Here is a 15,489-nt window from a genome sequence, read left to right as displayed (position 1 = left end):
TTGGAAATTGTTTTAAATTCAAATTTACGGTTAAAATAAAAAAAGGGACTCTTTATACCCAAATGATAGGGTACACGGATGGGATTAAATTATAAATGAGATCGATACTAATGCTTTTAAAAGTTTTAAATTTTTTATGTAAACATTTTAAAAATTATAGCACAGTAAAATCTCAACTTAAAATAAAATTATTTATTAAACGTTATTTCTTTACTTTGTTTAATTAAGTTGCTAATGTTAATTTTTTGAGGTTTACCTAGTGATATAAATTATTTAAAAAGCGAGTTCTGTTTAAATTTGCACGATTATAAAGTGGCCGCTGTCGGAATAAGATATATATATCATGTCATGAATATTAATAACAATAATAACACAGTTGATATGATTTTTAGAAGAATTGGTGGTGTTTTTGATTTGTAATATCACAATTTCTTCTTTAATAATTGTTTTATAGAAATTATAATTATATTATCATATAGATTTTATATTATATCATAAACTAGAATCTTTAAGCTATAATTTAACATATATCATATCATCAGTATTAGAAACATAGTCGATATGATTTTTTGAAAATTTTGTATTGCATTTCATTTATAAATTTGACAATTACTTCTTTAATAATTTTTATCTTAAAATTTTAATAATACCATCTCATGCTTTTTATATCTTAATGTAATCTAGAACGTTTAACCTTGCATTTGACATATATATCATATCATTAATATCTAAAAGAGAGTTGATATGATTTTCTGAAAATTTGATTTTATTTTAAATTTATAAATTTGACATTTTTTTATAATAATTTATTTCAAGAAATTTTAATAATCCTATCTTATGATTTTTATATCATATCAGAAACTAGAACCCTTAAGCTTCAATTTAACATATATATCATATCATCAGTATTAGAAACATAGTCGATATGATTTTTTGAAAATTTTGTACTGCATTTCATTTATAAATTTGACAATTTCTTCTTTAATAATTTTTACCTTAAAATTTTAATAATACCACCTCATGCTTTTTATATCTTAATGTAATCTAGAACGTTTAAGCTTGCATTTGACGTATATATCATATCATTATTATCTAACAGAGAGATGATATGATTTTCTGAAAATTTGATTTTATTTTAAATTTATAAATTTGACATTTTTTTGTAATAATTTATTTCAAGAAATTTTAATAATCCTATCTTAAGATTTTTATATTATATCAGAAACTAGAACCCTTAAGCTTCAATTTAACATATATATCATATCATCAATATTAGAAACATAGTCGATATGATTTTTTGAAAATTTTGTATTGCATTTCATTTATAAATTTGATAATTTCTTCTTTAATAATTTTTATCTTAAAATTTTAATAATACCATCTCATGCTTTTTATATCTTAATATAATCTAGAACGGTTAAGCTTGCATTTGACGTATATATCATATCATTATTATCTAACAGAGAGATGATATGATTTTCTGAAAATTTGATTTTATTTTAAATTTATAAATTTGACATTTTTTTTAATAATTTATTTCACGAAATTTTAATAATCCTATCTTATGATTTTTATATCACATCAGAAACTAGAACCCTTAAGCTTCAATTTAACATATATATCGTATCATCAATATTAAAAACATAGTTGATATGATTTTTTGAAAATTTTGTATTGCATTTCATTTATAAATTTGACAATTTCTTCTTTAATAATTTTTATCTTAAAATTTTAATAATACCATCTGATGCTTTTTATACCTTAATGTAATCTAGAACGTTTAAGCTTGCATTTGACGTATATATCATATCATTATTATCTAACAGAGAGATGATATGATTTTCTGAAAATTTGATTTTATTTTAAATTTATAAATTTGACATTTTTTTGTAATAATTTATTTCAAGAAATTTTAATAATCCTATCTTATGATTTTTATATCATATCAGAAACTAGAACCCTTAAGCTTCAATTTAACATATATATCATATCATCAATATTAAAAACATAGTCGATATGATTTTTTGAAAATTTTGTATTGCATTTCATTTATAAATTTGACAATTTCTTCTTTAATAATTTTTATCTTAAAATTTTAATAATACCACCTCATGCTTTTTATATCTTAATGTAATCTAGAACGTTTAAGCTTGCATTTGACGTATATATCATATCATTATTATTACAGAGAGATGATATGATTTTCTGAAAATTTGATTTTAGTTTAAATTTATAAATTTGACGTTTTTTTGTAATAATTTATTTCAAGAAATTTTAATAATCCTATCTTATGATATTTATATCATATCAGAAACTAGAACCCTTAAGCTTCAATTTAACATATATATCATATCATCAATATTAGAAACATAGTCGATATGATTTTTTGAAAATTTTGTATTGCATTTCATTTATAAATTTGACAATTTCTTCTTTAATAATTTTTACCTTAAAATTTTAATAATACCACCTCATGCTTTTTATATCTTAATGTAATCTAGAACGTTTAAGCTTGCATTTGACGTATATATCATATCATTATTATCTAACAGAGAGATGATATGATTTTCTGAAAATTTGATTTTATTTTAAATTTATAAATTTGACATTTTTTTGTAATAATTTATTTCAAGAAATTTTAATAATCCTATCTTATGATTTTTATATCATATCAAAAACTAGAACCCTTAAGCTTCAATTTAACATATATATCACATCATCAATATTAGAAACATAGTCGATATGATTTTTAAAAAATTTTGTATTGCATTTCATTTATAAATTTGACAATTTCTTCTTTAATAATTTTTATCTTAAAATTTTAATAATACCACCTCATGCTTTTTATATCTTAATGTAATCTAGAATGTTTAAGCTTGCATTTGACGTATATATCATATTATTATTATCTAACAGAGGGATGATATGATTTTCTGAAAATTTGATTTTATTTTAAATTTATAAATTTGACATTTTTTTGTAATAATTTATTTCAAGAAATTTTAATAATCCTATCTTATGATTTTTATATCATATCAGAAACTAGAACCCTTAAGCTTCAATTTAACATATATATCATATCATCAATATTAAAAACATAGTTGATATGATTTTTTGAAAATTTTGTATTGCATTTCATTTATAAATTTGACAATTTCTTCTTTAATAATTTTTTTCTTAAAATTTTAATAATACCACCTCATGCTTTTTATATCTTAATATAATCTAGAACGTTTAAGCTTGCATGTGACATATATATCATATCATTATTATCTAAAATAGAGTTGATATGATTTATTGAAAATTTGATTTTATTTTAAATTTATAAATTTAACATTTTTTTATAATAGATCGATACTAATGCTTTTAAAAGTTTTAAATTTTTTATGTAAACATTTTAAAATTATAACACAGTTAAATCCCAACTTAAAATAAAATTATTTATTAAACGTTATTTCTTTGCTTTGTTTAATTAAGTTGCTAATGTTAATTTTTTGAGGTTTACCTAGTGATATAAATTATTTAAAAAGCGAGTTCTGTTTAAATTTGCACGATTATAAAGTGGCCGCTGTCGGAAGGAGTCCGTTAAAAATTCAACAATTGTTAAGGATTTAAAATCACGACCAAGTCTCTTACCTTCTCTAGGGGCCATTGCGGCTATTTTGTGGAATCGAAACATTCCGTAAATAATTTACATGCCACTTTTGAGATTCGTTTAAATTTAATTTTATTCCAAAATCTCTAGATAAGTATCTTAAATATGTATATAGACGAAAAAGTTTTAAATAAAAATGGTTAAAAATAAAATGAGAAAAATCGAGTGTTGCTATGAGTTATTGTCGATGTGTGCATCAATTGCGTTATTTACCAGTGCTAACAATCAAATATTTATATAGAGTAAAAACAAACACAAACAAAAAAGAGTTGTAAATTGCGTTCATAGATTTTTTGTTGCTTTTATACGAACATGTTGGTATCCTCATTAATAGTTCCCTATATTTGATAAAAAAATTCTATTTATGGACTAATATTATTGATGATTTTTTCAACACTTTTATAACATTTTTTTGTTTCTCTTTTTTTAGATTTCCCACGTGTGGAAGTTGGTCCTGAAAATCCATTGAAAATTGAAAGAGATTCAGCGGCAACTCTTCAATGTAACGTCGATGCAAAACCGAAAGCAACCAGCATTCATTGGGCAAGGAACGGTCGTTTTATAACCACATCAACAAATCATGTTCTGCATCGAGTCAGCATTCAAGATGCCGGACAATACACGTGCCGTGCCGATAACGGATTGGGGAAAGTCGGCGAAAAAGAAATAACCTTAGACGTTTTATATGCGCCTATTGTTACCTTAGAATCAAAAACGAAAGAAGCTGAAGAAGGTGAAACGGTTACGATTAAATGTAACGTAACGGCGAATCCTTTTTCGCACATCATCGAATGGATTCATGATAGTAAACCGGATTTTAGACAAAATGGTGATACGTTAAGATTGAATCGTGTGTCTGCGGAAAATGCAGGAACTTATATTTGCCGTGCTGTTAATTTACTAAAACCTAGCGGTGTTCCGAATAATCGAGCCCCATTAGAGAAAATTGGAAACGCGTCGATTGCAGTGTTGATCAGACACAAACCGGGAAAAGCCAGGATAATGCCGGATAAGCCAATTGCTAACGAAGGATCTGCCGTTACGTTAACATGTACGGCATCACCTTCCGGTTGGCCAGCACCCCAATATCGTTGGTTTAAAATGGGTAACGACGGTCAATCTAGTATATTAGCTACCGGGATTAAATATTCCATAAACAGCGCTAACATTGTTAATGAAGGCACTTATAATTGCCAAGCTACTAATGAACTCGGTCCCGGGGAAGTTGCTTCTGTTACATTAGAAGTCCATCAACCACCCAGTTTTAAATACAAATTAAAACCTTTAGAAACGAAGCGAGTTGGCGATCCAAACTTTTCTGTTGCTTGTAGCGCTAAAGGAAAACCTAAACCAACAGTAAGATGGTTAAAAGACAACGAAGAATTAACAGCAGATACGAATATGTACGAAGTTAAAACGGAACATTCCGTTTCGAGCAATAACGCCGTCAGTGTGCAGAGTATTTTGAGATTTTCTGGAAAAGCCAGACCGAATTCTAATGAATTATTACCGTCTGATAGAGGAACGTATACGTGCGCTTTCGAAAATGAAGTTAGGAATGCTGAATCTAGTATGCATTTAAGGATCGAACGTAAGTATTCTTTTAATATTTGCTTTGGTACTAAAAATCAAAGTGGTATTTGTTATAATTATTCTATGAAAATTAAGGTTTAAAATAAATTTAAATCAATCTGCGACTTAAAGTAACACAATTAAAGTACAATAATTATTTCATTGTGGCGTTTTTAACACATAATAGTTTGTATCACTATTTCAAATTTCCAAGAACGCATAGATGTTTCAGTTGAGTTATTTTTTAAAACTTTAAAGACGTGGTTCACACGGTGGTGCAAATTATCAGATGTTATCTTTTTGAATAGGTTGATTTACATGAACCTTTGGGAAGTAATTCAAGTTTCAGTGCCTTTTCAGGTATGTCCACGCCTTTTTTGTAGGACTGAGAATTTTAACTTGTTTTAAAGCTTCATTTTAACATAAACGTATATCTATATATACGTATGAATATTAATAACACACTTGATATGATCTTTTTATGACAATTTCTTCTTTAATAATTTTTTTCTAGAAATTATAATTATATTATCATATAGTTTTTATATCATATCATAAACTAGAATCCTTAAGCTATAATTTAACATATATATCATATCATCAATATTAGAAACACAGTTGATATGATTTTTTGAAGAATTGGTGGTGTTTTTGATTTGTAATATGACAATTTCTTCTTTAATAATTTTTTTCTAGAAATTATAATTATATTATCATATAGTTTTTATATCATATCATAAACTAGAATCTTTAAGCACTAATTTAACATATATATCATATCATCAATGTTAGAAATATAGTTGACATGATTTTTTGAAAATTTTTTATTGCATTTCATTTATAAATTTGACAATTTCTTCTTTGAAAATTTTTATCTTCAAATTTTAATAATACCATCTCATGCTTTTTATATCTTAATATAATCTAGAACGTTTAAGCCTGCATTTGACATATATATCATATCATTATTATCTAAAATAGAGTTGATATGATTTTTTGAAAATTTGATTTTATTTTAAATTTAACGTTTTTTTATAATAATTTTTTCAAGAAATTTTAGTAATACTATCATATGGTTTTTATATCATATCAGAAACTAGAACCCTTAAGCTTCAATTTAACATATATATCATATCATCAATATTAGAAACATAGTTGATATGATTTTTTGAAATTTTTTTATTACATTTCATTTATAAATTTGATCATTTCTTCTTTAATAATTTTTATCTTAAAATTTTAATAATACCATCTCATGCTTTTTATATCTTAATATAATCTAGAACGTTTAAGCCTGCATTTGACATATATATCATATCATTATTATCTAAAATAAAGTTGATATGATTTTTTGAAAATTTGATTTTATTTTAAATTTATAAATTTGACATTTTTTTATAATAATTTTTTACAAGAAATTTTAATAATACTATCCCATGGTTTTTATATCATCTCAGAATCTAGAACCCTTAAGCTTCAATTTAACATATATATCATATCATCAATATTAAAAACATAGTAGTTATGATTTTTTGAAAATTTTGTATAGCATTTCATTTATAAATTTGACAATATCTTCTTTAATAATTTTTATCTTAAAATTTTAATAATACCATCTCATGCTTTTTATATCTTGCTATAATCTAGAACGTTTAAGCTTACATTTGATATATATTTCATATCATTATTTTCTAAAATAGAGTTGATATGATTTTTTGAAAATTTGATATTAGTTTAAATTTTGAATCTTTTCTAAATAGGCTATCTTTTAAAATTACTTACCAAGGGTGCTGTAGTACTCAATTTTTTAGAAATAGTGTATCAAATTTAATATACATACATTTTTCAACCTTATTTCAATCAAACTAATATTTTTTGGCAAAACTAACAATTTTTGTTATTTGAAGAAGAAACTTTTAATTAATCGTGTGTGATTTTATGTGCGACTTATTGACTTATAAATTTGTTAAATACGTTTAATTGGTTGGAGTTCAATACACAAATTTGGGTTGTGTATATATTTAAACTGAAAGTAATCAAAAAACAAAATTAATTTGTTTTAAATCGAACCCAATTACATTTAAATAACTGATACATTATAAATTACTTGTTTTTACATTAATATTCATGTAAATTTGTAGATTATAACAACAATATATTTATAATCTATTGCAACAGGTGGTATTTTTAGGTTGGGTAATAATATAAATATAATAATGTATTTATATATACATTTCTTTATTTCAATTTCCCTTTTATTCAAAATCTCTTTATTATTTTGAAATATAAAATGTTAATTCCCGTAATTTTGCAATTATTTCTTATATCTCAATATAAGATGATAAATGAAGTATTTTATAAATATATACAGAAATCTTTGGATGTTCTTAGAAAAAAAACCTTGAAAGATATAAATCTAATAAATTGTTTATTTTGAGAATATAGTTTTTGCGCGAAGTATATTTATGTTAGAGCCTTTCGATCTCTTTCAACCTTGATATACAAACAACTACGTTATACAGCGAAAAGTTAACTTACACTAAAGGAAGGTGGAATTTTCGATTAAAATAGATTTAAAACTCAGTTGCTATCTCACTCCCTGCTTAGGTCATTCAACTTCAAAGTTTAAATAATTAAATAAACTTTGTTTAACAACTCATATACAATATTTTTTCTTTTTATTATAGATGAACCAATTATACTCCATAAATACAATAAAGTTGCATTCGACAAACACGAAACAGCCGAAGTAATTTGTAAAGTTCAAGCATACCCAAAACCGGAGTTTAAATGGTTCTTTGGATCCAGCAATTCCCAACTTACTTCTTCGGCGGGTCACTACGTTATTAAACCCAGCAACAAAGAGAACGATACTTACATCAGTAAACTGCAAATATCCGACATCAAACAGCAGGATTACGGTGAATACAATTGTCATGTTATGAACAGTTTGGGTGGAATCGACGTTAAAATTCGTTTACAACCGAAAGGGCCGCCGGAAAAACCATCCGATTTAGCGGCACTTTATATTGGTCCGAATTACGTTACATTAAACTGGCAAGCAGGATTTACCGGCGGGATTTCAACAACAAAGTATTACGTTTCATACAAAAAGATCCCAGCTAACGATAATTTAAATATTGATGGTTGTGGAACAATTACAAGATCACCAGATTGGTCCGAAGCCGATTGTAAACACGACATTCCTTGTAACGTTTCGCATTTGGAACAACACCAACATTACACGTTTAAAGTAAAAGCGGTTAATTCAAAGGGAAAAAGTGATTATTCGCATGAAATTTCGGTGACGACTCGTGTGGATCGTTTGCCGATTCCACAAAAAGTTACATATGATCCATCATCACACGTTTTACATGTTGAAGTCCCCAGCACTTGTTTACCTTTAGTTGCTATTGTTGAATCTATCACGAACGAAAACATGCCAGTTCCAACGTGGAAAGTTTTAGATACTTTACCGTTAGAAGTTTCTGGGATGATGTCAACTTACAAAGAAGCTAACTTAGATCAAGTCGTTTCCAGAATGTACAGAGGAAAAATGCTTCTTGATGATCAACTAAATATGGACGAAGAGTATCAATCGCGAGTTCGGGTGAAATTTTGTTTGGGAACTCATTTAGAACATTGTGGTGATTCAATAGAAGCAGAAAGTGAGTTAATTTTATTCAATTAAACACAAAAAATATTACAATTTTTTTTCTAGTTGGAACAGCTTATATTAAAGAAGCATCAGCTTTAGGAACACCAACTGTCATAGCGATAATCGTGACGGCAATCGTAGCGATACTCTTCGGCGTCTTAGTTTTAATGTTCTGTAGATGCAAAAAGAATCAAACGAAAAAAGCCCAATCAAAGGATTACGAATCGGATTCCGTTCGGCCCACAATCGTTTCCAGTCAAAATCAAGCACCTCCACCTTACTATCCATCGACGGGAATGGAAAACAAAGCTTTAGATCACAATTTAGATTTAGCCTTAGCTCTTGAGGATCAAAAAAGCGTTTATGCCACTCAAAACGGTTATGGATATCACGTTGGAAATCCTGATATTCAATCAAGACCAAATATTAATAACGGAGAATGTAAGAATAAAATTTTCATCTTAATCGAAAATGTAATTTTTTTTATTTTAATTTTATTACAGGGGCTAATATTGGATATTTAGAGAATAGTTACTCAAATTCAAATAATGGAGGAAGTGTTAATTCCCAAGATTCGCTTTGGCAAATGAAAATGGCGGCGGCAGCTAATAATTCAGTAAACCAACTACAACCCCATTTGAACGTAGATCGCCAAAATTCTTACGGTTACGATCCCATAACGCATGGAGGTTATGGAGCTGTTGATGATTACGCACCTTACACGCATATTACAACTCAAAGCAACCACGGCGATGATTACATGAGGAACAGCAATAATCCATCACGACAAGAATACTGTAATGATCCTTATGCAGCCGTCCATAAACCAAAGAAACGCATAGAACAACATATTGGTGAGTTTATAATAACTCTTTTTGTAGAATTTGAACTAAAATGTTTTAATCTGTGTTAAAAATCCTTTAAAACAAATCCATACACGACTATTAATTTGAAAATAATTTTAATTTTTGATAAAACCGGATTTGATTTAAAGAATTTTTATTGTTTTATAAGAAAATAAAGAATTTCAGTTTAATAAGAAAATTAATTATGTGGACTCATTGAAAGAAAAAATTAAAAAAATTCTGAAATGTAACACTATAATAATTTTTTCTTTAGGTACATCGGTTTAAAAATTATACTCGTACGTACATTATTTAATTAATTTTGATGTCGAACACACTCTTTTACATTTCTTTTCATTTTTATAACGATATTTTTATTTCAAACTATTCTATATACTTTTTTTACACTAAAAATTAATTTATAAATTTTTCTTTTATAAAAACACTATTTAATACACAGAATTGAGTTATTGTCTTTGTACCAAATTATTTTTAGTTTATAAAAAAACGTTATGTTTTCCATCGAGATCTATTTAAATATCAGGAGAGTATTATAAATAGTGGTGAATATACTGTCAATTTGGAAACGCTAAGAGTCGTGCAACTGCGATGTTATTCTAGCCACATATTGAATGTTTGAGTTAAGCTAACTTTTTAAAATAATATCTTTTTATTCATTGTTTACATTTAATATATTTCAATTGAATCAATGAACATAGTTCATAATATAAAATACTCGATTTTTATCATAATTTCATGAAAATAAAACGTTAACTTATATAAAGGCAAACTCTTCTTTCTTCTAAGTCCAGTGTACTTTAAAACCATAATGTGAGAATAAATGACATAATTCTTGTCTCTGTCATGCATGCCATTTTGCATTCAGCTGTTCTGGGAAGGTTTTCTGTTATTTTATCCATTATCAGATTAAATATAAAGGATGTTCAATCTGATAATACAAAAATATCAGACAACAATGCGGAAAGAAGATGGTTGGGACAAAAACGAAGATTCTGGAACAAGATAATGGAAGATTATGGAAGAATGGAAGATGACAGAGTCGATAAAAATGCAAAATCAAAGAGAAGACCACCAAAACTATAAGGAGAATGTTGGACCTCACCTTCTGGTGATGATGTGTTTAGCCTACCAATATGGATTTTCATGAATCTGAGACATTTAAAACCAACATTTTTATCAGTCTTTACGCTCACGCACATGCACACGAGCTGGATTTCCCTGAACAGATTTCAATAATGCAACCTACGTTTTTCCCTTTGTACCTAATCACATTGCATCAACCCTCACAGCTGATTTTAATATGTTGATACTGAATTTGAGCCTTCTGATTCAGCCAACGATTCCTGAATTCAGCTTTTTACCTCAGTCTGTACATTTAGTCTATGTGAACAGAAAAACGTAATAATAACTTTATCAAGACCTATGGTGCCTATAGAATGCCTTTGAAAAATCTACCAAAATTAATACCGTAACTTTCCTATAATCACATTCTTGTCATCAATTGTTTTAATAATATCATGAAGGACGTCAGATTTGCAAATAAATTCTAAACACCTATTTAAACATAGCTACAGTTAATTGATTGGTTATCAAGGTGCCGACATAGTTTTACTGTTATAAATTTTCAAGTATCTTCAATGAAATCTTTCCACAAAACAACGACAGCAACCTCAACTCGCTTTACCTCACTTATATTAAACTTTATTTTCGAAGTCTTAAGTCACTATAATCCAGAATACCAAAAACACTCTCTTATATCGTTAACTAACATCTAACATCGTTCTTCGCAATGGACTGGTCCCGTACAATTTGTCTGATTATGATATGGTTATTTTGCGATGTTGGTGTGAATGTAGGTAGACAACCTCCAGTGTTTAAGTCTCTACGACTATTAAGCCTATCATCTTTTCTGCATGATTTAGAATCAATTTATCGATTTACCAAGCCTCCCACACCCTGGGTGACTGATAATATTAGATTAATGATTAAGTTCAGAAATGAGGCTAAAACCAAGTTTAGACATGGTAGCTCATTGGGAATATTATAAGACCCTTCGTAATCTTACTACTGCACCTATCAGAAATGAAAAGCGAGCTAATTTTGGTTTTATTGCTGCTATGGGCAATACCAAACAGATGTGGAATAACTTGAAAATTTTGAACTTAAAACCAATTCAAAAATCTTATCTACATTTAAATTTAAAACATCCTGATCAGATTAATGATTATTTTGTGGGCAGTGACATTATTAAAGATTTGCAGGCTTCTGACCTTGATCTGTATAGTTCTCCTACTTATAGCAATGAGTTTTCATTTAAGACTGTGGAGATCCCTCTGGTTTCTGACGTGATTGCATATATTAGATCTTCTGCTGTTGGTACTGATGGAATTTCCATTAAGATGATCAAACTGTGTTGCCCCACCATTTTGCCATATTTGACCAACATATTGAATTGTTGTTTAGTTGACCGTGTCTTTTCCTTGGAATGGAAACGCATCAAAAAAGGATAACCCACGAGAGTATAGTGACTTACAACCAATAAATATTTTTCCTGCACTTTCTAAAGGCTGATATTAGCGGTGACCTTGATTTTTGAATTAGCAACAGAATTCAAAAATAAATCCTGACAAATCTATGTGAATGAGTTTTAATACACTACTTCGCACTTACCCATTAAGATGAATAATACCTTAATTAAAAAGAACCCTAAAGCTAAGTGTCTTGGTATGATTTTAGATACTAGCTTAAGATTTAGAAAACAAATTCAAACATATATTCAGAGACCATATTTTTTTTGCGTCGGTTGTACCCGCATCGTTCATGTTTATCTTTGAAATTAATAGTGCACCTCTGTGATGTTTGTTCTTTCACAATTTAACTATATGTCTGCTGTATATTATAAGGCTATAGATGCAGTCACGTCACAAAGTATACAAAAGGTTCAGAATAGTTGCCTCAGATTCATTTATGGGATTCGCAAATTTGATAGAATTTCTCATAAACTTAAGGATGCTCTATCTACTCCTGTCACGTTCTCATTATACAGCCGATTATACATCGAGTTTGGTTGTTGCACAAAATTGCAGTATTTGATGCAATGCTAACTACATTGTTGTCATGCCACCTATATAACTCTTTTCCATTCCTTTAGCCATTCCTTTTATACCTATTAATGTCAATATGAAGAACGGTGTGGATGTGAAAAGTGGAAAAATATCGACGGCGCCAAGCCAAAAGGGCATAAACTCCAAAATGGTCACTTTTACTTAACTACCCTGTTGAACAGGATTTTTGAATCATCGTCCAACAGTTACAAACAAACTTTAATCGCTACAATATTGGTTTAAAGTTTGCGCAAATGCCTACGTCATTACGACATGATGAAAGTTTTTTGAGTTTTCTGAAAAATCAAGTAAATGTTGTTTATGCATAAACAATCTAAATTTTGTGTCATGTAATTGCCAAGAAGCAACGCATCTATTCTACTGCTATATCTGCAGTATCAGCAGCAAACTTTATCGAGACCATAGAACCCTATGGCCCTTCAGACCTAATCCTGATAAGACACCATAACGTAGAGGTGTATAATATAGAAGAAAGAATACGATGATGTTAACTATCGAAAAATTTGCCTTTGAAAAAATGTTACAAGTGTCAGATTTAAATCATCTATTTTGAATCAAAACTTATAGCACAATAAAAGATGAAGGATAACTTACAAGAATCGGTTATCAAAAAGTCAGTTTTGGAAACTGAACGTGTTTTAAAAGTGAACACAATAATATACACTCCAGATATTTAAATTAACCTCACTGTACTGTTAATTAATAATACTTATTTTAAACAATATTTGAAAAATTACTTAAACTAAATTATTTTATTCTTTCAGATTCACCATATCACGATGTAAGTGGCCTTCCAGATCCATACTTAGAACAAATGGAAGAGGAAAAACCCCCTCAACACATGTCCCTCAGCTATGAAGAAAGTTTAGAAAGTGGATATTCGACGCCAAATTCGCGAACAAGAAGAGTTATACGCGAAATTATCGTTTAAAAAGGAATCCCATTTCAAGAAAAAAATATCCGTTTTTATGTTTTTGTGTGTGCTGCTAATTTAAACGTGAAATTTATTATAAACTTGATCAAAAAAATGATTGATCTTAAAAGTGAACGAACTTAAATTATCAAGTCGTTAATATATTCTTAGGAGGAGAATATTTAATCAGATAATGTTGTGTAAATTAACATGTTGATCTAATATAGTTTCGAAGAATCTTCGTACCTGATGGACTTTATAAAAACTTTTAAAGAAAAGCAAAAATAAATATTTATTAATTCACGTCTTAAAAAAATTAATAATAATTGTATTTTAAACTTAAAAGAATGAGAAGTGTTCAAAGAAAACTTTTATCTGTGTACTTACGGAATTGCCATCATCAAAAAAGTGATAATTTACGCACGTACTAAGAAAGGAAGAAATAAGTAAAATAAAAATGCTAAATAATACATTAATTTAAACAAAAAACGAACTTTTAATGTATATAAATATAAGTTCCTGCCATGTTTTTTAAAACATTCTGTGTTTTTTGGTGTTTTTGTGAATATTAAGAATGAATGATCCTGAGTAAAAGTTGAATGAAAAATTGGACCAAGATGGATGAAAAGAAAAAAAGAAAATGGAACGTAAAAAAATAAAACGGACATGAAGTGAGCATGAACAGCAATAAAAAGATGAAAAAGAAATAATGTGATTTTGAAAGGAGATAATTTGCAATAATTGTTGTGAGACTCAATGTTTTAATAAAAAAGATCTTATTATTCTATAAAATGTGTAAAGTGTAGTTATTGTGGTAATTTTTAAGCAATATTTAATTAACTTTTTTAATTAACAAAAAAAATTAATGTTTTTGTTACTTCATTTTAGTAACAAAAATATTTCATTTCTTGTTATTTAAAAAACTGAAATGTTTTAGTTAATGCTTTTTAATTTTTATCTTAATCGATTTTATGTTAATCGAAATTAAACAAAATTTTAAAGCACTAACCACAACAAATTGTAAAAAAAATTTACAATTAAAATTCTTGTGCCAAATACTCTTAAAAATAAGCACAATAATTACAGAAAAAAACGATGTTGATGTGACTTTATTATTATTTTTAAGAAGCTGTAATTGACGAGAGAAAACGGACAAATGTACTTATTAAAATCATCATCAAGAAATATTGAAACAAAAACGGTACTTAATAGTGTTGTTGTTTTTTGTCTAATTTTAATTAAATCTATTTATTAATTTTATCATCATCAACGATATTTATCAATTTTTCGCACATCTACTTAACAAATTTGTTTAAACAAAACATGTTATCATTTTTTTACTTAATTGTTATTTTGTTGAAGTGATCTCAAATCGAACAGAAATAATACAAAAGAATTTGACAAAAAATAAAAGTATGTTGAAAAGATATAATTTTTTATTAATGTGTAACATATCCTTTCTTTTTTTATGATTATTTTATTATTATGTATACGTTTTGTGTACGCTATTATTATTTTTCTGGCTATGTTGCCATAATTTAAAATGAGAAAATTAAATTGTGTATATAGAATAATTTCGATGTAAATGTAAGTGTAGGTTTTACTTTTACTATGATCTTAATTGTACGTTGTACATACAAAAAAAAATAAAGAACGAATTTTTATTGTATTTCTGAGTTTTTTAACTTCCCAGTCAAACA

At 27.4% G+C, this 15,489-nt stretch overlaps 1 protein-coding gene across 2 annotated transcripts in view; it reads left to right on the top strand.

Annotated features, from left to right (window-relative positions):
• The window catches only part of LOC111413487 (hemicentin protein echinoid), a 114,429-nt gene extending 98,971 nt beyond the window's left edge, over positions 1 to 15,458 (top strand). The window contains exons 5-10 of one of the 2 annotated variants that reach the window (XM_071194418.1): positions 4,086 to 5,246; positions 7,915 to 8,895; positions 8,949 to 9,326; positions 9,389 to 9,739; positions 10,005 to 10,029; positions 13,641 to 13,717. In XM_071194418.1, coding sequence (XP_071050519.1) covers positions 4,086 to 5,246; positions 7,915 to 8,895; positions 8,949 to 9,326; positions 9,389 to 9,739; positions 10,005 to 10,018 — 2,885 coding nt within the window. In that variant the 3' untranslated portion in view covers positions 10,019 to 10,029; positions 13,641 to 13,717. Of the gene's footprint in view, positions 1 to 4,085; positions 5,247 to 7,914; positions 8,896 to 8,948; positions 9,327 to 9,388; positions 9,740 to 10,004; positions 10,030 to 13,640 lie in introns of both variants that reach the window. The other variant, XM_071194417.1, reaches the window with a different exon arrangement.
• The last annotated feature ends 31 nt before the right edge of the window (positions 15,459 to 15,489 follow it).

This window comes from Onthophagus taurus, chromosome 2 (assembly GCF_036711975.1).
Source record: "Onthophagus taurus isolate NC chromosome 2, IU_Otau_3.0, whole genome shotgun sequence".
Classification (NCBI taxonomy): domain Eukaryota; kingdom Metazoa; phylum Arthropoda; class Insecta; order Coleoptera; family Scarabaeidae; genus Onthophagus; species Onthophagus taurus.
Note: the sequence above shows the minus strand (reverse complement) of the source record. Positions and strands in the feature narration are given on the sequence as shown.